At 42.3% G+C, this 23,967-nt stretch overlaps 2 protein-coding genes across 4 annotated transcripts; both read left to right on the top strand.

Moving 5' to 3' along the window:
* The first annotated feature begins 211 nt into the window (after positions 1 to 211).
* sars2 (seryl-tRNA synthetase 2, mitochondrial) lies at positions 212 to 5,700 on the top strand. The gene is made up of 16 exons (XM_055896165.1): positions 212 to 509; positions 782 to 877; positions 991 to 1,020; positions 1,126 to 1,266; positions 1,546 to 1,600; positions 1,705 to 1,768; positions 3,021 to 3,126; positions 3,444 to 3,491; positions 3,724 to 3,832; positions 3,992 to 4,037; positions 4,140 to 4,227; positions 4,347 to 4,459; positions 4,687 to 4,780; positions 4,936 to 5,028; positions 5,165 to 5,230; positions 5,350 to 5,700. Exons 1-16 carry the CDS (start codon positions 240 to 242, stop codon positions 5,488 to 5,490), a joined length of 1,560 nt encoding a protein of 519 aa, XP_055752140.1. The 5' UTR covers positions 212 to 239; the 3' UTR covers positions 5,491 to 5,700.
* Positions 5,701 to 6,472: 772 nt separating this feature from the next.
* On the top strand, positions 6,473 to 22,114 carry LOC129832242 (golgin subfamily A member 6-like protein 1). Of its 3 annotated transcripts, none has more exons than XM_055896167.1 (7): positions 6,473 to 6,901; positions 14,864 to 14,904; positions 15,562 to 15,637; positions 15,972 to 16,046; positions 16,330 to 17,345; positions 17,501 to 17,567; positions 21,021 to 22,114. In XM_055896167.1, exons 1-7 carry the CDS (start codon positions 6,790 to 6,792, stop codon positions 21,062 to 21,064), a joined length of 1,431 nt encoding a protein of 476 aa, XP_055752142.1. In that variant the 5' UTR covers positions 6,473 to 6,789; the 3' UTR covers positions 21,065 to 22,114. The 3 variants fall into 3 exon arrangements, with proteins under 3 accessions (XP_055752142.1, XP_055752143.1, XP_055752144.1); XM_055896168.1 differs by having other exon boundaries at positions 6,486 to 6,901; positions 15,972 to 16,031; XM_055896169.1 differs by lacking the exon at positions 6,473 to 6,901 and adding an exon at positions 6,940 to 7,208.
* Positions 22,115 to 23,967: the final 1,853 nt, after the last annotated feature.

The following is a 23,967-nucleotide window of genomic DNA, read 5'->3' as shown; positions in this document are numbered from 1 at the left end:
CCGCTAGTCTCATTGGCTAACCTTTGAACCAGTGCACGGATGTGACGTTTAGCTTTGAACTCGCTCGTGCTCTTTATTTTATAACTAAAGCAAATGTAAGCAATATTTTATGTTTTTCGACTTTATAAACACACAGTCAGTACATTACATTTGTTACAAATATTGTTCATAGAATTTGTATTAATTGGTTGTCTTATTTGGTTCCGCCTCTATGTACCAACCTACTTCCGCATTGAAACATGGCGACTTGCATTAGCATTGCTGTTCGGCTTGGCACATTGAATGTCTTAAAACCTGTTTCAAGACACTTTACAAGGCAGGGGACAAACGTATTTACCCCCAGCCGCTCCACACATGAGGTGCGAAGTAGTCTGTACGAACATGTCCGCGATGGCTACAGTGACAAGCCAGACTTGGACATGCGACTTGTGTGCGAGGAGACTGACAAAGTCATTGCCAATGTGGAGACTCGGAAAGGGGACCTACGGGGAGCAGATGTCAGGGAGATCGTAAGCTTTTCTGTATATACCATCTCACCACACCATGTTGAATACTGTAGATGTAGCCTAGTCACATGCACTTTGCATGCTCTCTTGACCATCAAGTCATTAAAGTGTATTTGATGTGCAAGAGAGATTGCCTCTGTGCTTTCATATGCTGTGTGTCATTTGCCTTGAAGTACATGCAGGCGATGTAGCCTACTGCATTAGTATCAAGCACATTGCCTGATCTCTATTGGCCTATTTTAGGGGTGTGTTTCTGATGTAAGTGTGTGCTGCAGGTGTGTGTTTGGCAGCAACTTGAGGCAGTGCGAAAGGAAATCTCACAGCTGGAGACGCAGAAGAAAGTGATCAGTCATAGAGTTCGGGCTCTTGTGGTCAGTTGATATGTTGGCAATGATACCAATACCTGTGCTTCAAAAAAAAAATCATGTTATGATGAGATTATTTTGTGGAATTATTGTGATAAACATTTCCCTTTTCTTCATAGGATCAGAATGACAAGAAAGCCCTGTCTAATGTAAGTTCTGCCTTGCCTGCTGTGGCCTTATGTTATTTGCACTTAACATCAAGGCTGAACAGAGAGAATACCCTTTTGGAGTAAGTAGCTCCTTATTTTGTTCAGATTCCTGAGTTCAAGGAGGCTACGAAGGAGGGTCGGGAGATCCGTCATCGGCTGAGCCAGCTTTACCCCCGAGAGAGTGAGCTGGAGGAGGAGCACTATGGCCGAGCCCTGAGGCTGCCCAACACCACACACCCCGATGTGGTGAGAACACACACACACACACACACACACACACACACACACACACACACACACACACACACACACACACACACACACACACACACACACACACACACACACACACACACACACACACACGGGTGTGAGGCAAATATATGTTGTTAGAGAATCATTCTGAGAGAGACCTATGCAGAGACAGACTTTCAACTATTGGAAGACATTTTTTTGCATATCTGAAAAAATCTATAGTTTGGAACTAGTTTAATTTTCAACCCCCCCCCCATCTCCCTCTTTCAGCCAATTGGAGATGAGAGCCAAGCGAGAGTGGTGGAGCTAGTTGGACAGAAGCCAGGTGAGGAGGCGGAACAATACAATTACATGCTGTCCTCATGATCTCATCGACGTACAAAGTAGGGCAGTATTTGATATGCAGTTGTCTCTGACCTTTTTCATCAGAGTTTGACTTCAAACCCAGGAGACACCTAGAGATCGGGGAGGAGCTTGGTCTTATCAGACAGAGGTTAGGCACACTGGTCTGCTCTCTGGCTTTTGTTCTCTCTTCCTCGTGTCGCTCTCTCTATACCCCTGTCTCTTCATGTCACTCTGCTTACTCTCTCTCCTCACTGTTTATCATCTTTTTTTCTCTTCATGTCTTTCTCTTTATATCAACAATTCTTCTCTCGCTCTCTCTCTCTCTCTCTCTCGTTGTTCCTCAATACTATCTCTCTGTTCATTTTGATCAGTTGATCCTTCAGTCCCAGTATTCTTGGCAAAGGCGTACCGGTGAACACATAACTTAACCTCATCAACAGTGCAGCCAAACAACAGGGGCTCACCAGCGTTATCCTCTGGTATTGTTGTTAACAAAATGTAGCCTAGGGCTTGTCATTAGTAAATGGGTGCTTAATATTGTATGAGTTGTTTCTTTGTCTAGATATTTTTTTTTCTACAGCAGATGACCAGGGTCTTTGCTAGATTTTCAAATTAGCAATCTTTTGTTTCTAATTTCCCCTTGAGATTAATGTCTTGTCTTTATATATATACATATATTTTTTTTACTTAATTACCAACTCTCACCCTCTGTAATTTCCAGGGGAACAAAAAGGAGAGCAGTCGTTGGTAAAGTCAATAAAAAATCTATCCGGTTTATTACAAGTTGCAGCAGGGAGACACCTCCAGCACAGAAGCAGAGAAAATGTCTAACTGGCCTGCACTGAGAAGGTCCTTATATCCTCATCAGCAGACAACTGGTCTGTAAACACCAGCCTGAGAGGCTTTTAGGAGGTCAAAACAAAAGGCAGTGACTTTGTCAGCTGCTACAGAATCGCACTGTTTCACAGAATACAATAATAATCAGCGTCCTCGGTCCTTGTATCTCCAGTCTCACGTCATCAATCAGTATCAAGTAATTCAGAACATTTAGCTTCAAGTTTAGTGACCATCAACCTGCACCTTCAGTGTAACAAATAGAAGACTGGAAATCATGTGTATTACAGAAACTCCAAATATGCATAACATTGTCTAAATTAAATATGAACTTTAGTCATCTAAAATATTCCTAGAGGTTAGAGCGTTGAGCCAGTAACCGTAAATGTTGCTGGATCGAATCCCCGAGCTGACAATGTAAAAATATTTTGTTCTGCCCTTGAACAAGGCAGTTAACCCACTGTTCCCCGGTAGGCCGTGATTGTAAATAAGAATTTGTTCTTAACTGACTTACCTAGTTAAATAAAGGTTAAATCATGTGGTTTACTCCGATCTTCTCTCTGCAGGCGTCTTGCCCATGTCTCAGGTCATAGGTCATACTATCTAAGGGGAGCGGGGGCCAGACTCCAGTCTGCTCTACAGAACTTCGCCCTGGAAACACTGCAGCAGCGGGTGTGTAAGATACCCTTTGTTCGACTGTGTTATTAGGGAGAATAGATGAATATATCTGCAAAATGTGTGATTATCATTTCAGATTCTGAGTGTTTAAGTCACATGTACAAGGTTGCAGGTGTGATTGCAGGGTACAGTGAAAATCTTACGTTTCGAGCTCCCGCATGCAGGACTAAGTGAAATAAAATGATGAAAATGATAATAAAAAAACTATAGAAATGGCACTATATATATATATCATAACAACTGTAGCAGTGATGAATAAATACATGTCTCCCTACTTTGAAAGCAAGTCAGTTTTTTTCCTTCTCTCTCAGGGGTTTATACCTATGGTTGTGCCAGACATGCTGAAGGGGGCTGTATTTGTGAGTATCTGACTCTATCCTTCATTTACGCTACAGTATGCACAGCAGACATGAAAGCATAACAATATTCAAACTGGAAAAAGAGATTAACGCATTCAGAGATTAAGGTGCGATGTGTGTACCTAGTTGTGTGCCAGTTTTCACAAGTAACATTTCTCCAAACTGACATGTTCTCTCTTTCTTTCTCCGGAGACTCTCTCACTCTCTCTGTCTTCCTCTCTCATACATACAGGAGGGTTGTGGAATGCAGCCCCATGCCCACAGGTCTCAGGTGTACTCTCTGGACCCCGCCTGCTTCCCTGACCTCAACCTGGCTGGCACAGGGGAGGTGGGCATAGCAGGTGAGGCCATGTATGAGTTAGGCTGTGATGGGGAGGTCGTGGGGTGAGGTCATCTGTGTGGGTGAGAATGGACAGGCCATGGAAAAACCTTAATGATTATTAGTGATATACTAGTGTGCTGTTGTTGCTGTAACCAGAAAGTGTCCTTTTCTCTTCTAGGTTATTTTATGGACCATGCTGTTAACTGGAAGGACCTTCCTGTCAGGTGAGGCACTTTATTTGTAATACTGTACGTTTGGTTTGCTGACAATCCAGTGTAACATATACATTTTTATTAGAGCTGAATGGACTGGTTTTTCCATTGTAGGTCTGTGTGCAGTAGCACATGTTACAGGGCTGAGACGGACACAGGCAGAGAGACTTGGGGCCTTTACAGAGTACATCACTTCAACAAGGTAATAGGAAACAAAGCCAAATCTTATAGAATTAACCAAGGACCATGTTGTCTGCCATATTTGATGCATGGTGTTAAAGTACCCTTGTGTTCTCATCCTCTGCTCGTGTGTCTGTCCAGGTGGAGATGTTTGGTGTGACTGCAGATGAGACTGGGGAGGAGAGCTCTCAGATGCTGGAGGAGTTCCTGTCCCTGCAGAAGGAGATCTTCTCCTCCCTGGAGCTCCACTATAGGTCAGTGCTCCTCTCTGGCTCTCTGCATACACTCAATGTGGCTGGATAGATGCATTTCTTATGCTTTGAGTCATACACTAAAGTGTATTTTGCCATTTGTATACACCATAGCCATATATTTACATATAAGTGTATTATTTGTGCAAATACTCACACACAGTATTGACTTTACTCATTAAACCCTAGCAAGAGTGTTTCTGTAACCGCTGCATTCTCTCTACCTGTAGAGTACTGGACATGCCCACCCAGGAGCTAGGTCGCCCAGCACACAGGAAGTACGACATTGAGGCCTGGATGCCAGGGAGGGACAGCTATGGCGAGGTGGGAGTGATAGCACAACTATGATTGGTTAATCATATCCTGGATGAATATTGTTTTTGTTCGAAAATAATTTCTCATTATTGCTTTGTCAGAGCATTGGGGTCGGTTTTGTTATCCAGGCTTGATGTTTTTGTTTCTCCATTGGCTTGTTTTAGATCTCCAGTGGGTCTAACTGTACAGACTACCAAAGCAGACGCCTCAATATCCTATATGAGGGGGAGGATGGTAGCCTACACTATGCTCATACGGTGAGACCAAGAAGGGGGATATTCTGTATGTTGTGAGATTCAGTATTTCTGATGCACTAAATGTAATACAAGAACAGATGAACCATTTAAGTTTTTTCTAATTAGAAAATGTCTAATTCTTTGTGTTCTGGTCTAGGTGAATGCCACAGCGTGTGCTATTCCCCGTACTATCATTGCTATACTGGAGACTCATCAGACCAAGGTAAGAGAGAACGCCGACTGTATCACCAATACTATTGATGAATACATTCACCCATCATGAAAACAAGTGTCTCTGATAACATGCTGCTCTCTATATCTCACTCACATGTCCATTTTCAGGAAGGGACAGTGTTAGTGCCTCGTGCCTTGCAGCCCTTCCTGGGGTTGGAGGTGATTGAAAAGCCCAAATACATTCCTTTGAAATACATCGGACCAAACCAGCCCAATCGCATGCCCCGCCCTGTCCCAAAGCCCAGATGACATCATGCACCAACACACTTACATCAGGAGAACTAAAGCCTTTTCCATCTGCATGTTTACTTATTCTGTGTTGCTCTGCCATGTAAATATATTCATGTCATACTGTTTGTGAATGTGTGTCACGATGACACTGTATCATAAACTGTCCTGTTTTTGTCTGCAAAAAAATTCAATGGTATTAAATTAAACAAAAATGTCATTTTCTCACAACTCATGTTGATCATTAAAAACAATTCAGGATCTGCAACCACACAGTAGGCTACTTTCAGAGAACACAGTTCCGCTCAAATCTAGACGCTTTTATATGTAAATATACTCAAAAACAACATATTATGGCAAATAAGTATTTCAGATCTGGTGGTTTTATTCATTGGACCCCTGTTTATGCCCCACATAGGTGCAGTGCTTGCTCTGTCAGAAGCGTATCATTCAGGAGAGGGAACACAGGGTCCTTCATGTCCACTGCCTGGAAGTACTAGCACACTGGAATTACTGAGTATAGAGGCACAAAACATTGCTGTAATGACTGCGTTCCTATCCTTAATGCTGGGAAATGGATTAGAATAGAATTGGTAATGAAGCCCAGAGGTATAATGTTCCCCTTTCCAATAGTCAGAAACACAAAACACATTTTGTGGACAAAATGCTGTGCCCATTAGGCTGGGCATTACATGTCATCAACTCTAAATGTGTAATTAATTGTGCTAGATACTCCTATAATTAAACAATAAGGCATGAGGAGGTGTATATGCATGATGCGAAGCGGAGTGCCTGGACACAGCCCTTAGCCATGGTATATTGGCCATATATCACAAATCCCCAATGTGCCTTATTGCTATTATAAACTGGTTACCAACTTAATTAGAGCAGTAAAAACAAATGTTTTATCATACCCTGGTATATGGTCTGATATACCATGGCTGTCAGCCAATCAGCATTCAGGGCTCGAACCACCCAGTTATAATAACACATAATTGAAATGTACACTCCTTGTTAAAATAAAACAAATGTGTCTCCCGTCCCCCTCTTCACGTAAAGCCTAAATGCCAACAGCATGGCAGGTTATGTGTTGTAATACAAATCTGCTGCTGAGCCATGAGATTGAACACCAGAGAATTGGCGTTACCTCCGGTCAGATGTGGTCAACAGCTTGGTGCTAGCAATCCTCTCGTTATCACTGCGTTAGTTGTTACTCCTTGACGGGGCATCATCCTTCAGACCTGTCCTGCATCACCTGGCCCTTTGAGCCAAGCACACGCGCCTCAGCTCCTCCTCAGCGGGTCCTCGCTCGACTTGATAATGAGGTCGACGCATTATTATTTCAAGGTTATTTCCTATTCTTTAAGGCCTTTATATTCAGATCCTATGGGAGTTCTTATTTTCACGGCGTTGCTTTGGACCTTCAGTGGAGGTAAGGAAAATCAGGGATTCATTTGTGAGGCTGCTGATCAATCAGTGTATGAGCGTATCCAGTGTTAGATAACGCGTATGTTAGCCAAGATCATAGCTTGCCTGTTCTAACAGCCTATAGGCATTTTAGTTATAGCTTTGCTTGGGACATTAGCTAAAACGTGTGATTGTAGGTTATTGATTGCAGTTAAGCGGAATGTTTCTGCTATTTAGAGCATGTTTATATTTTGATAATATAGCCTATAAATAAAACGGAGGGGAGAATGGATTGTGCGACAATTCAACCAAAATGACAAAAGTACAAAAAGGTAAATTGGTAGGATATATCTTCGCTTTTAAGATTTAGGATCAAGAGCGACTTATTACATAATTTGTTTAGAGCGCACCTTATCCCGTTGGTCAGTAACGATAAATCTGTCCGTAGCCTATCCAGAAAGCGAGGTAGGTTTTCCCTGTGATTGCCTACATATTGATTGTTATCGCATGTGTGTGTATTGGATATACTCTTATGTAAAAATGACATAAATCAAGTGTATTTCTACATCAACCTAAATATGAATTATGTTGTCGCGCACGACAGGTGACGAAAACAGTGCACGTGCGCTCATGTAACTGTTTAACCTAAATCTTTTACAACCATGTCCTGTTTGAATATCCAAGTATTGACCCGATGACCATTGTTTGATGTGAGCAGTTTTGTATCAGTGTTTTGGGAGTAAAGATGTATGGATGTAATGTTGTGAGAACGGGAGGGTAGGCTGTACATGTATTAAAAAAGTGTTATATGAAAATATAACTGAGCTTAAGGCTAATGCTCTGTGCGCACTGTGTAGAGGTGTTAAAGTCACCTATGTGTGTGTGAACATACAGACCCAAATCTCCTTGCCAATTGCCTTTGGTATACAGCGGGTGATTGGAGGCCTGCCAAGCCAATCAACATGGGATTGCAGCTTTAAAGGATCTGTGTCCCAGTTTAGGAAGAAACACTCTCCCACACAACTAACAGCCCCCGTTACAATTGACCTCCATTATCAATGACCAATTGATTGACGCACCACGGGAAAGCTTTATTGACACAGAGAAGGCAGTGGCTTTAATGAGATATGTCAGGGGTTCAGTGACTCAGTCGTTTAGCGCTTGTGTACAATTCATTGGACTCCCTGTGAGGCTGTGAACTAATAACATGGAGATTTCCACTTCCTCCTTGAGGGAGGATTACAAGGTCCTTTTCTGTCCTGTTAGCTGCTTGGCATGTGACTGTCTTGGCCTTAAAAATAGATCCGGCTACTTTTAGGCCAAACAATTCAATGACTTTCTTTTTATTTCCTGGCAATGTTCAATCACCTCACTATGTATACAGTTGAAGTCGGGAGTTTACATACACCTTAGCCAAATACATTTAAACTCAGTTTTTCACAATTCCTGACATTTAATCCCAGTAAAAAATCCCTGTTTTAGGTCAGTTAGGATCACCACTTTATTTTAAGAATATGAAATGTCAGAATAATAGAGATGTCACGATTTTCGTAATACTCATGGTCGGACCAAGGCGCAGCATACTTCGAGTTCCACATATTTGAATTAAAGTGAAACTTAAACAAATACAAAACAAAATAAAGAATAAACGAACTGTGATGACAATGCAATGGGAACAGGCAACTAAACAAACAATATCCCATAATCCACAGGTGGAAAAAAATGCAACTTAAGTATGATCCACAATTAGAGACAACGATTACCAACTGCCTCTAATTGGGAATCATACACAAACACCAACATAGAAAATAAACCTAGAACCCTACATAGAAAATAATAAACTAGACTAAACACCCCTAGTCACGCCCTGACCTACTCTACCAGAGAAAATACAGGCTTTCTATGGTCAGGACGTGACAAGAAAATTATTTATTTCAGCTTGTATTTCTTTCATCACATTCCCAGGGGGTCAGAAGTTTACATATACTCAATTAGTATTTGGTAGCATTGCCTTTAAATTGTTTAACTTGGGCCAAACGTTTCGGGTAGCCTTCCACAACCTTCCCTCACTAAGTTGGGTGAATTTTGGCCCATTCCTCCTGACAATTGGTGCAACTGAGTCAGGTTTGTAGGCCTCCTTGCTTGCACACACTTTTTCAGTTCTACCCACAAATTTTCTATAGGATTGAGGTCAGGGCTTTGTGACTTTGTTGTCTTTGAGCCATTTTACCTCAACTTTGGAAGTATGCTTGGGGTCATTGTCCACTTGGAAGACCCATTTGCGACCAAGCTTTAACTTCCTGACTGATATCTTGAGATGTTGCTTCAATATATCCACATAATTATCCCTTCCTCATGATGCCATCTATTTTGTGAAGTGCACCAGTCCCTCCTGCAGCAATGCACCCCCACAACATGATGCTGCCACCCCCGTGCTTCACAGTTGGGATGGTGTTCTTCGGCTTGCAAGCCTATCCCTTTTTCCTCCAAACATAACAATGGTCATTATGGCCAAACAGTTCTATTTCTGTTTCATCAGACCAGAGAACATTTCTCCAAAAAGTACGATTTTTGTCCTCATGTACAGTTGCAAACCGTAGTCTGGCTTTTTTATGGCGGTTTTGGAGCAGTGGCTTCTTCCTTGCTGAGCGGCCTTTCAGGTCATGTCGATATAGGACTCGTTTTACTGTGGATATAAATACTTTTGTACCTGTTTCCTCCAGCATCTTCACACGGTCCTTTGCTGTTGTTCTGGGATTGATTTGCACTTTTTGCACCAAAGTACGTTCATCTCTAGGAGACAGAACGCGTCTCCTTCCTGAGCGGTATGACGGCTGCATGGTCCCATGGTGTTTATACTTGCGTACTATTGTTTGTACAGATGAACGTGGTACCTTCAGGCCTTTGGAAATTGCTCCCAAGGATGAACCAGACTTGTGGAGGTCTTGGCTGAGTTCTTTTGATTTTCCCATGATGTCAAGCAAAGAGTCACTGAGTTTGAAGGTAGGCCTTGAATAGTATATCCACAGGTACACCTCCAATTGAGTCAAATGATGTCAATTAGCCTATCAGAAGCTTCTGAAGCCATAAAGTCATTTTCTGGAATTTTCCAAGCTGTTTAAAGGCACAGTCAACTTATTGTATGTAAACTTCTGACCCACTGGAATTGTGATACAGTGAACTATAAGTTAAATAATCTGTCTGTAAACAGTTGTTGGAAAAATGACTTGTGTCATGCACAAAGTACATGTCCTAACTGACTTTCCAAAACTATAGTTTGTTAACAAGAAATTTGTGGAGTGGTTGAAAAACGAGTTTTAATGACTCCGATCTAAGTGTATGTAAACTTCCGACTTCAACTGTACATTTAAAAACATGAACATGTAGTGTGTGAGTCTATCAGTTACACATACATGTCAATACATACACACAACAAGTAGGTCACATGGGGAGAGGAGTTGTGCTGTGAGGTGTTGCTTTATTTGTTTTTTGAAACCAGGTGTGCTGTTCACTTGCTCTGAATGAGATGGAAGGGAGTTCCATGCACTCATGACTCTGTATAATACTGTATGTTTCCTTGAATTTGTTCTGGACCTGGGGACTGTGAAAAGACCCCTGGTGGCATGTCTGGTGGGGTAAGTGTGTGTGCCAGCGCTGTGTGGAAGTTCACTATGCAAACTATTTGGTATTTGGTATTTGGTATTTCCAACATATTAATGTTTCTTTTAAAACAAGGAGTGATGCAGTCAGTCTTTCCTCAACTCTTATCCAAGACAGACTGGCATGTATAGTATTAATATCAGCCCTCTGATTACAATGAAGAGCAAGATGTGCTGCTCTGTTCTGGACCATCTGCAGCCCAACTAGGTCTTTCTTTACAGCCCTTTACAGCACTTGACCATATCACAACAATCAAGATAAGATAAAACTAGAGCCTGCAGGACTTGCTTTGTGGAGTGTGATGTTAAAAAAGCAGAGCATTTCTTTATTACGGACAGACCTCTCCTCATCTTTACAACCATTGAATCTATATGTTTTGACTATGATAGTTTACAATCTAAGGTAACACCAAATAATTTTGTCTCCTCAACTTGTTTAACAGCCACACCATTCATTACCAGATTCAGCTGAGGTCTATAACTTAGGGATTGATTTGTACCAAATACAATGCTTTTAGATTTAGAGATGTTCAGGATCAGTTTATCACTGGCCACCAGGGGTGAAAGTAGATTTAATTTCTTACAGGTACGGGACACCGAAGTCTGCACACACATTTAGTTTTTTGCTCCAAAAATTCTCTGCTGACACTGACAAACAGATCAATAAAAACGATGTTATCTGATCCATATAATCGGCCTACGAAAAGGGGAGACACAATGTGACGTCCATCTAACCTAGAGGAGGAAATTACTGTTCAAAAACAAACAAAAGTGGCACTGACCCAATGATAAAGACGGTGAATATGCACACTCACCAGGGATATGGCCGATGTTCTCCACTGGTGCCATTAAGATAGGCTACTGTTTGCTCAATTAATCATTTTGATAACTAAAAGACAGATTGGAGGCTTTTCATTGTAGTCTCTTTACAGCAATAGCCATTTGGTGTATATATACAATATATACAATATACAATATATACAATACAAAGGTATGTGGACACCCCTTCAAATTAGTGGATTCAACTATTTCAACCACAGCTGTTGCTGACAGGTGTATACAATTGAGCACACAGCTATGCAATCTCCATGGACAAACATTGGCAGTAGAATGACCTTACTAAAGAGCTCAGTGACTTTCAACGTGTATCTGTCATAGGATACCACCTTTCCAACAAGTCAGTTTGTCAAATTTCTGCCCTGCTATAGCTTCCCCGGTCAACTGTAAGTGCTGTGATTGTGAATTGGAAACGTCTAGGAACCACAACAGCTCAGCCGTGAAGTGGTAGGCCACATAAGCTCACAGAAGGGGACCGCCTAGTGCTGAAGCCCGTAGTGCGTGAAAATCGTCTGTCCTTGGTTGCAACACTCACTAATGAGTTCCAAACTGCCTCTGGAAGCAACAACAGCACAATAACTGTTTGTCGGGAGCTTCATCAAATTGGTTTCCATGGCCGAGCAGCCGCATACAAGCCTAAGATCACCATGCGCAATGCCAAGTGTCGGCTGGAGTGATGTAAAGCTCCCCATTTGACTCTGGGGCAGTGGAAACATGTTATCTGGAGTGATGAATCACACTTCACCATCTGGCAATCTGACAGACTAATCTGGGTTTGGAGGATGGCAGGAGAACGCTACCTGACCCAATGCACAGTGCCAACTGTAAAGTTTGTTGGAGGAATGGTCTGGAGCTGTTTTTCATGGTTCGAGCTAGGCACATTGGTTCCAGTGAAGGGAAATGTTAACGATACAGCATACAATTACATTCTAGACGATTCTGTGGTTCCAACTTTGTGGTAACAGTTTGGGGAAGGCCCTCACCTGTTTCAGCATGACAATGCCCCGTGCACAAAGCGAGGTCCGCAGAGCCCTGACCTCAACCCCATCAAACACGTTTGGGATCAATTGGAACGCAAACTGAGAGCCAGGCCAAATCGGCCAACATCAGTGCTCGACCTCACTAATGCTCTTGTGGCTGAATGGAAGCAAGTGCTGTTACGAATTTGCAAAATGTACAATAGGTTACAAATTTGCAAAATATACATTGTTACAAATTTGCTCAATGTATGATATGTTACGAATTCTAGCTAGGTGGCTAATATTAGCTAGGCTAGCGGTAGGGATAAGTTTAGGAGTTAAGTTAAAGGGTTAAGGTTAGGGTTAGGGGAAGGGTTAGCGTTTGGTGGAAGCGTTAGCTAACATGCTAAGTAGTTGCAAAGTAGCTAAAAAGTGGTAGAAAGTTGCTAATTAGCTAAAATGCAAAAGTTGTCCATGATGAGATTTGAACTCGCAACCAGCCACCCTACTTAAGTAACCATCTATCTTATGTGACCATACCAAACGTAACATATCCTACTCATTTGAGTGTCCTGGATTTACAGTTATTATGTTATGTCTAGTCTATGAGACCAGGCTGGGCAGCAAGCTGATAGGTCGGATATTTGAAACAGTAAAGGCAGCTTTACCACTATTGGGTAGTGGAATGACTACTGCTTCCATCCAGGCCTGAGGTCAAACACTTTCCTCTAGGCTCAGATTAAAGATATGACGGATAGGAGTCGCTATAGAGTCAGCAACCATCCTCAGTAGCTTTCCATCTGTATAAATTGTCAATGCCAGGAGGTTTGTCATTATTGAATGATAACAATTATTGTTCCACCTCTCCCACACTAACTTTCAAACTTACAATGCTTTTCTTTTTATGCATGAATACTGTCAGATGTGAAGCCAGACTTATTAGTCACCCATTTTGCCCCAACTCTTTCAACCATACAGTTTTTCAATTCCTCATCAAACCATGGAGCCTTAACAATTCTAACAGTCAGTTTCTTAACAGGTGCACGTTTATCAATAATTGGAAGAATCAATTTCATAAATTCATTAAGTACAGGATGCTCCTTATTAATCACATCAGCCCAATAAATATTTTTAACATCATCCACATAAGAGTCATAGCACAATCTTTTGTATGATCTCTTATACACTATTTTAGTCCCAGCTCTTTGTAACTTTGTCTTTCCTGGATATAGCCACTATATTATCATCCCTGCATCCAATAGGTACGGATACAGCTTTAGAACGAAGTTCTACAGTATTAGTAAAAATGTGATCCATACATGTGGATGATGTTGTTCCTGTAGTGTTTGTAAAACTCCCTGGTAGGTTGATTAATAACCTGAACCAGATTTCAGGCACTGGTTACAGTCAGAAGCTTCCTCTTGAGCAGACAGCTTGATGAAAACCAGACAATATTCATGTCCCAAAGAAAGTAGATCTCTCTGTTTACATCACATACACTATCAAGCATTTCATACACATTTTCTAGAGACTGACTGTTAGCACTTGGTGGCCTATAGCAACACCCCAAAAGAATATGCTTTAGATTAGGCAGGTGAACCTGCAACCACAACACTTCAATAACACTTGACATGAGATCTTCTCTAAGCATTACAGGGATATGGCTCTGAATATATACAGAAACACCTCCCCCATAAGCATTCCTGCCTCTTCTATAGATGTTATATCTTCATATTCCTACTGCTGTATCATCAAAATAATGATCTAATTGAGTCTCAGAAATGGCTGTATGCGCTTATACAGTATGTGAACGTTATCTGATGTGAGCAAGTTAATGATTTCATGAACTTTCTTTTTTTTTTTTTTTTTAGCCCCATTTTCGTGGTATCCAATCGCTAGTAATTACTACCTTGTCTCATCGCTACAACTCCCGTACGGGCTCGGGAGAGACGAAGGTCGAAAGCCATGCGTCCTCCGTAGCACAACCCAACCAGCCGTACTGCTTCTTAACACAGCGCGCCTCCAACCCGGAAGCCAGCCGCACCAATGTGTCGGAGGAAACACCGTGTACCTGGCCCCCTTGGTTGGCGCGCACTGCGCCCGGCCCGCCACAGGAGTCGCTGGAGCGCGATGAGACAAGGATATCCCTACCGGCCAAACCCTCCCTACCCTGGACGACGTTATGCCAATTGTGCGTCACCCCACGGACCTCCCGGTCGCGGCCGGCTGCGACAGAGCCTGGGCGCGAACCCAGAGACTCTGGTGGCGCAGTTAGCACTGCGATGCAGTGCCCTAGACCACTGCGCCACCCGGGAGGCCTATGAACCTTATTTCTAAGGCTACATATATTAATATGGGCTATTGTCAGCCCTTTCCTGGGTATCTTATCAGAGATAGACTTAATATGTAAAAGAGCAAACAAAGCAAGAGAAAAAAACGAACATTCAGCAGACCATTAATCAGTTGGTGTGTTATTGTTGGCAAAATATGCAATTATTTGGAAAGACTACATTTATTTCTCTCTCTCTCTAGTGGGATGCCTTCCTCTATCCTCCTCTCTACAGGTTGGAAAGGTCAGAGACAAAGCATTTGTGTTATCGCTCTGATTTTTTTATGAGTGTATTATAACACTTTTAACATATTGTGGTTATTGATATTGATGCTGCAATAGCTAATTGACTGTGTCTGACTGTCCTCTGTGTGTTTGTGTGTGGGTGTGTTTGTGTGTGGGTGTGTTTGTGTGTGGGTGTGTTTGTGTGTGGGTGTGTTTGTGTGTGGGTGTGTTTGTGTGCGGGTGTGTTTGTGTGCGGGTGTGTTTGTGTGTGGGTGTGTTTGTGTGTGGGTGTGTTTGTGTGCGTGTGTGTTTGTGTGTGGGTGTGTTTGTGTGTGGGTGTGTTTGTGTGTGGGTGTGTTTGTGTGCGGGTGTGTTTGTGTGTGGGTGTGTTTGTGTGTGGGTGTGTTTGTGTGCGGGTGTGTTTGTGTGGGTGTGTTTGTGTGTGGGTGTGTTTGTGTGTGGGTGTGTTTGTGTGCGGGTGTGTTTGTGTGGGTGTGTTTGTGTGCGGGTGTGTTTGTGTGTGGGTGTGTTTGTGTGCGGGTGTGTTTGTGTGTGGGTGTGTTTGTGTGCGGGTGTGTTTGTGTGGGTGTGTTTGTGTGTGGGTGTGTTTGTGTGTGGGTGTGTTTGTGTGCGGGTGTGTTTGTGTGCGGGTGTGTTTGTGTGCGTGTGCTCCCAGGTCGCTGACTGTATTCAGGACTCTCTGAAGAGTAACGGCGGTGTGCCACATTCTGGCTGTGACAAACGGAAAACAGGTGACAGCGCCTACCTTATCTCTTATCTGACATAACCTCCCTCAGCTGCACAGACGCACTAGGTCACACAGTGCACTTTCTACCTGTATTCACTATGACATTGTAATGCGTCAACACTTTGATTTAGTTTATCATGACGATGGAATCATTACTTAACGTGAGGAATATCCTTTTACGTTTGACTATAATGCTGTTCATTATTTCATCCATTGAATCAATCTTCCATTACAAATATTCACGGAAACACCTGTCACTCAGGCAGATAGGTATGATTATGTGTATTTTGATAAGATGGACATGGTCGGTGTTGAGCAACCAGTGTTGTGTTGTGCAGGTGATGCTGTCAACAGGCACCAGGGTCTCCTGAGAGAGCTGCAGGAGCTAGCCCAGGAGGGTCAGTCTGACTACGGTTATTAGCTAATACTTTACTAGTGAAGTAACCAGGGACAGACTGGGATCAGAAATTGGTACACAGTGATATGGAATGTCAAAATATACTGATTTATTAACAGAATCAGTCTAATTGTTGCAATAGCTTTGCTATGCTATGTTGGTTTTAGAGTCAGGTAATTAAACATGTAAATAACATGTAAATCAAGATAAAATCTTTATAAACGTGTTTTGTTGTACTTGTTGTAATATGCTTTAAATTGTACAGTAACTATCTACCTAAATGTACTTTATTCTTACAGAGAGGGAAAAAGAGAGAGAGTATGGGAGGGAGAACGAGCGATATGAGGAGAACCAGGCTGAGGGAGAGAGGGACAGAGAGGGGAGGAAGGAGGAGCAGAATAATGACAAGAAGGAGACTGAGAAAGAAGAACTGAGAGAGAAAAAGACTAAGGCAGAGAGGGTAGAGGAGGAGGAGAAGGTGGAGATGAAGGACAGAACAAATGAGGAGATAAGGGAAGCGCCCAGACTGGAGGACAAAAGGTGGGATGAGGAAGAGAGCGCCAAAGAGCTGGAGGAGCTCCTCGCAAAGGAGATGAGGAAGATAGGAGAGGAGGAAAAAGAGGACAGGGAGCTTGAGGAGCTGCTCAAGGAGCTGAAGAAGAAAAGGTACGAGTCGGTGAAGGAGAAAGAGCTCCAGAGTGGGTCAGAAGCAGAGGAGGAGAGGAAGAAGGATGAGGAGGAGGAGCAGAAAAAGGGAGAGAAAGAGCAGCTAGATATTCTTGAGAAGGAAGAGAGGAAACACAGCGAGGAGAGGAAGAACAACGAGGTGGAGCTACTGGTGGAGAAAGGGAAGGTGGAGCGGGAGCTCAAGGAGCTGCTGGAGGAACAGGACAGCATGAAGAATGTGGAGAAGGAGAAAGAGAGGGAGGAAAAACAGGAGGAACTGGAGGAGCTCCTCAAAAAGATGAAACGTGTGCAAGAGGAGGAGGAGCGAGAAGAGGAGGAGAGGAAGAGAGGGAATGCCGGGGATGAGGCGAAAGTGGACAAAGAGAGCCAGAAGGAGGGAGAGATTCACAAGGAATTGGAGAAGGTGAAAGAAAGAGAGAGTGAGAAGGAGGTTAAGGAGCCTCAGCAGAAGAGAGTGATGGAGAAAGCGAGTGATGAGTCGACCCGTCAGTTTGAAAAGGAGAGGAACAGGGACGATGATGACGACGATGATGAAGAAGCAGATGAGGAAGATGAGGATGAAAACAATGAGGATTGGGAAGAGGAGGATGAGGACAAAAAGGAGGATGTTGAGGAGGATGAAGGAGCGGTAAGTGGGCGAGAGTCAACAGGTTTTAGCACAACTGAGCCTGTAAAGTTGATATTGTAATTGTTAATTGACTATGTCTCTGTGTGTGTGCGTCTGCGTGTGTGTGTGTGTGTGTGCACCTAACACACTGTCTGACCTGTTCTGTGTGCCTACAGGAGCTTCTGGAGATTGAGGCAGAGCTGCGAAAAGTGGCTGCAGAGCTTCGGGAGCTTCACAGGAGTCGTTAATTTCTAAATTACACACACACACACACACACACACACACACACACACACACACACACACACACACACAGACAGACAGACAGACAGACAGACAGACAGACAGACAGACAGACAGACAGACAGACAGACAGACAGACAGACAGACAGACAGACAGACAGACAGACAGACAGACAGACAGACAGACAGACAGACAGACAGACAGACAGACAGACAGACAGACAGACAGACAGACAGACAGACAGACAGACAGACAGACAGACAGACAGACAGACAGACAGACAGACAGACAGACAGACAGACAGACAGACAGACAGACAGACAGACAGACAGACAGACAGACAGACAGACAGACAGACAGACAGACAGACAGACAGACAGACAGACAGACAGACAGACAGACAGACAGACAGACAGACAGACAGACAGACAGACAGACAGACAGACAGACAGACAGACAGACAGACAGACAGACAGACAGACAGACAGACAGACAGACAGACAGACAGACAGACAGACAGACAGACAGACAGACAGACAGACAGACAGACAGACAGACAGACAGACAGACAGACATCACAAAACAGACAGACAGACATCACAAAACAGACAGACAGACAGACAGACATCACAAAACAGCACAAAACAGACAGACAGACAGACAGACATCACAAAACAGCACAAAACAGACAGACAGACAGACAGACATCACAAAACAGCACAAAACAGACAGACAGACATCACAAAACAGCACAAAACAGACAGACAGACAGACAGACATCACAAAACAGCACAAAACAGACAGACAGACATCACAAAACAGCACAAAACAGACAGACAGACAGACAGACATCACAAAACAGCACAAAACAGACAGACAGACAGACAGACAGCACAAAACAGACAGATAATGACACAATGCAGCTCTCTCTCTCATGCTATCACACACAGAAACACACACAACTAACATACTTAGTAACATGGTATAATCATAATGCTTTTGATGGGATGTAAGTAGTTGCATTTTAGTACAAGCATACGGGTACACTTCTCCCCATCCCCTAACTCTCATATTGCATTCAGAGATGACAAGTTCTTTAGATGTCAGTCTTTCTGTGTGCTGCCATTATCAAAGATTGTTTAGTAGGCAAGATTTACAACCTTGCAAAGCTATAGTTAGTCTTCATCTCATGATACGTGGGAAAGAGGTCTCCTTTATGATATGTCTCGTGTATATATTTTGTGCAATAATTAAAAATCAGTGTGTAGGATTTGTTAAGGTCACTGTGGCTTTTAATGTAAGCAATGTATCACTGTTATTTGTAATATTGACATTTCGATTCCTATGATTGATTTCCATGTGTATGTCAACAAAATGCGAGGATTGTGCTATCTGGCTAATGCACTGTTAATAGCAGACTGTTAATGAAGAACTGAGGTAACACTCCAGGAGAATGTTAATTGCAAAATCCTTGCGTCCTCTCTCCTCACCTCCTTTTCAAAACTCATTGTAAGAGAAGACCAGAGGGGAGGGACATCTGGCTTTCTCATCCAATGGTGTTTAAGAAGGAGATGAGGACGTGAGGAGTATTCAACTGAGATCTTCCCTCAGAAAGAGGTGTGTGACCACGGAAACCTCTTTAGTATTGATGTACACTACCGTTCAAGTTTGGGGTCACTTAGAAATGTCCTTGTTTTCCATGAAAACATACATGAAATGAGTTGCAAAATGAATAGGAAATATAGTCAAGATGTTGACAATGTTATAAATAATCATTTTTAATTTAAATAATAATTGTATCCTTCAAACTTTGCTTTCGTCAAAGAATCATCCATTTGCAGCAATTACAGCCTTGCAGACATTTGGCATTCTAGTTGTCAATTTGTTGAGGTAATCTGAAGAGATTTCACCCCATGCTTCCTGAAGCACCTCCCACAAGTTGGATTGGCTTGATGGGCACTTCTTAGTACCATACGGTCAAGCTGCTCCCACAACAGATCAATAGGGTTGAGATCCGGTGACTGTGCTGGCCATTCCATTATAGACAGAATACCAGCTGCCTGCTTCTTCCCTAAATAGTTCTTGCATAGTTTGGAACTATGCTTTGGGTCATTGTCCTGTTGTAGGAGGACATTGGCTCCAATTAAGCACCGTCCACAGGGTATGGCATGGCTTTGCAAAATGGAGTGATAGCCTTCCTTTTTCAAGATCCCTTTTACCCTGTACAAATCTCCCACTTTACCACCACCAAAGCATCCCCAGACCATCACATTGCCTCCAACATGCTTGACAGATGGCGTCAAGCACTCCTCCAGCATCTTTTCATTTTTTCTGCGTCTCACAAATGTTCTTCTTTGTGATCCGAACACCTCAAACTTAGATTTGTCTGTCCATAATACTTTATTCCAATCTTCCTCTGTCCAGTGTCTGTGTTCTTTTGCCCATCTTAATCTTTTCTTTTTATTGGCCAGTCTGAGATATGTTTTTTTCTTTGCAACTGCCTAGAAGGCCAGCATCCCGGAGTCACCTCTTCACTGTTGATGATGAGACTGGTGTTTTGCTGGTACTATTTAATGAAGCTGCCAGTTGAGGACTTGTGAGGCATCTGTTTCTCAAACTAGACACTCTAGGGTACTTGTCCTCTTGCTCAGTTGTGGGGCCTCCCACCGGGGCCTCCCACTCCTCTTTCTGTTCTGGTTAGAGCAAGTTTGCACTGTTCTGTGAAGGGAGTAGTACACAGCGTTGTGTGAGATCTTCAGTTTCTTGCCAATTTCTCACATGGAATAGCCTTCATTTCTCAGAACAAGAATAGACTGACAAGTTTCAGGAGACAGGTCTTTGTTTCTGGCCATTTTGAGCCTGTAATCGAACCCACAAATGCTGATGCTCCAGATACTCAACTAGTCTAAAGAAGGCCAGTTTTATTGCTTCTTTAATTATCACGACAGTTTTCAGCTGCGCTAACATAATTGCAAAAGGGTTTTCTAATGATAAATTAGCCTTTTAAAATGATAAACTTGGATTAGCTAACACAACGTGCCATTGAAACACAGGAGTGATGGTTGCTGATAATGGGCCTCTGTACGCCTATGTAGATATTCCATTTAAAAAATCTGCCGTTTCCAGCTACGATAGTCATTTACAACATTAACAATGTCTACACTGTATTTCTGATCAATTTGATGTTATTTGAATGGACAAAAAAGTTGTTTTTCTTTCAAAAACAAGGGCATTTCTAAGTGACACCAAACTTTTGAACGGTAGTGTATTTCCTATGCTATAACAGAACAAGGGTCAAAATATAATGAAATAAAATAATGTTATATAATAAGATGAGCATGATTGTTCCTTTAGTTCTTTTTGTTTGTAGTTTGGGTCACCGAGGTGGTCAAAACTAATAGAAATGGAATGAATGGGAATGTCCGTTCTAATAATTATATTTCTATGGTCAGGGTGGCGCCCCAGCTCTTCTCCCAGCTTTGCACTCTTATCTTAACCAGCCAAGGAATTCTAAAGAGAGGAGCGACTACACTAAAGCCATTTCCAGTATTTGGTCATAATAATCAATGACTGTTCTAAAATGTTGTTTTTAAGTTGGTAAGATATTGATATTCATCGTCGTCGTTTTCATAGTTTGTGATCTCCACTGTTACACAACCATGTTGGAATAAGAAATGTTAGGAAACAGTTCCCCCACATTTTTAATCAATATAAGTGCATTATGTGCTATACAGTTGAATGGTTAATAACATAGGTGGAGGAACAACAATAACTGCAATACAAGAATGAGAATAAGAAGTCAGCTTATTAAAACCTATAAAGCTATAACAATGTACATATTAAAAACAAATGATGATGATTTTCTGTAAATGTGCTTTGTTATGTCATTAAACTGCATCATGAATAGACTTTTAAATATAAACACTCCTTTTCTATCTAACATTAATTTACAATTATAAACTGGGTGGTTTGAGCCCTGAATGCTGATTGGCTGACAGCCGTGGTATATCAGACCATATACCACGGTATGATAAAACATTTATTTTTACTGCTCTAATTACATTGCTAACCAGTTTATAATAGCAATGAGGCACCTTGGGGGTTTGTGGTATATGGCCAACATACCACCGCTAAGGGCTGTATCCAGGCACTTTGCGTTGCGTTGTCCTTAAGAACAGCCCTTAGCCGTGGCACATTGGCCACATACCACTTCCCCTCGGGCCTTATTACTTAATTATATAACACTGGTAACTGTTGGGACTCATAGGAAACTAATATAAAACACATCAACACCATGTAAGAAGTCAAACAGGCTACTCACTACATGTTGTGAGATTTACTCAAGAATGTATACAATTTCAACATTTAGAAATGTATTAACCAAATGAATTTTACCAGCAAATGGTTGTGGATTGTAAGTGGGATGTAAAGGACAAATTAGTGGAAGTCAACATTTGTAATTGTACTGGCCCAATCAGAGTCCTGCATCTGTGCCTACTGTGTCTTATATGCTACATGTCAATCAATAAAAGCACAGTGTATAATATTTCTCAATCGTTGTTACTTCTATAATAGTAGTGGTTGGTTGTCTTCATTCACTGATCACAGTCTCTGTCTATTCATACAAAATCCTGGCACCTATGTGTCTGCAAGAAGAGGTGACTCAGACCCAGTTTACGAGATACAGTATATTTAAAGGCAACCATTGTCAATTAGGTGTCCTACTTCCAGGGGCTTTCTGGATGTATCAGAGAGGATGAGCCAGGTCAGGGTCAAGGGTCAACAGTGAACCTGCGTCAGAGTTCAGCCTGGGGGGCTGAGGGAGCAAGAGGACATGTTGCCTGGGGGACTTCCAGTTCCCGGGGATCCAATACTGACTCAATGTGACTGAGGAGGGAGGAGAAGAACTGAGGCACTCCTTCATAGCCTGGAAGAGGGGGATGGAAAGATATGGATGATGAGAGAGAACATAACATTGAGTAAGAGTGAGCAAGAGTGAAAGTGTAACATGGAAGCAAATATACAGCATTATAAAGTTACTTTCATGACTGTAAGTCGCTCTGGATAAGAACGTCTGTTAATGACGTAAATGTAAATGAAAGATGGAAAAGCCCAGTGACTGGGAAGATGCTGATGTTGATGATAGTGAGGGTGTGTGTGTCGATGCTGACGATGACGTCCACCCCGAACAGAGCCATGCCCAGCTCCGCCCTCAGATCCCTCACTGGGGCAAACATGGCCTCACCACTGGGGGGAGGCGACCTCGGCACCTTCTTATCCAGCTGAGACACAACACCACAGGACAGATGATCAGTTCATCTGTTCAGGGTCCGTATTCACAAAGTGTCTCAGAGTAGGATTGCTGATCTAGGATCAGGTCCTCCTGTCTATGTGATCTTATTCTTTATGATCTAAAAAACCAAACAGATCCTAGGCCAGCACTACTACTTCGAGACGCTTTATGAATGCGGGCCCTGGATAGCACAATACCTATTGTAGACAGTGGGTCAAGTAGATCTGTAAAACAGATTTCATTCAATTGTACAGGAATCAGTACCAGTGAATCAAATTGAACATAGTTGATTGCAGTGGTGAAAAGTACTTAAGTACAAATACCTTAAAGTAGTACATGAGTAGTTTTTTGGGGTATCTGTACTTTACTTTACTATTTATATTTTTGACAACTTTTACTTCACTACATTCCTATAGAAATATTGTACTTTTTACTCCATACATTTTCCCTGGCAACCAAAGAACTCGTTACATTTTGAATGCTTAGCAGGACAGGAAAATTGTTAAATTGACGCACTTATCAAGAGAACACGTGGTCATCAGTACTGCCTCTGCTCTGGCGGACTCACTAAAGACAAATGTATCTTTTGTAAATAATGTCTGAGTGTTGGAGTCTGCCCCTGGCTATCTGTAATAATGTCTGAATGTTGGAGTGTGGCCCTGGCTATCCGTACATTTCAAAACAAGAAAATGGTGCCGTCTGCTTTGCTTAATATAAAGAATTTAAAATCATTTATGCTTTTACTTTTGATACTTAAGTATATTTTAGCAATTATATTTACTTTGGATCCTTAAGTATATTTAAAATAAAATACTTTTAGACTTTTACTCAAGTAGTATTTTACTGGGTGACTTTCACTTTTACTTTTCAAACATAAGGCCAAAAACATGACTGAGAAAACCCGGCCTACAAGACCCACTCTCATCACCGCCCTCTCCTGAGTCTGAGGGCTCGGGGACTCAAACTTTACCCGGGGGTGCGGCTTGGCCTGGCGGCGCTGAAATGAACATTCTCGAGGCCATCAAACTACTATGCTCTGAGATGGCTGGAATGAAAACGGAGGTAGTTGCTACGATTGAGGCCCGAATACAGGAGATGCACATTTG

This window comes from Salvelinus fontinalis, chromosome 33 (assembly GCF_029448725.1).
Source record: "Salvelinus fontinalis isolate EN_2023a chromosome 33, ASM2944872v1, whole genome shotgun sequence".
In the NCBI taxonomy this organism is placed as follows: domain Eukaryota; kingdom Metazoa; phylum Chordata; class Actinopteri; order Salmoniformes; family Salmonidae; genus Salvelinus; species Salvelinus fontinalis.
The sequence above is the reverse complement of the archived record's forward strand: the minus strand, read 5'-3'. Positions and strand labels throughout refer to the sequence as shown.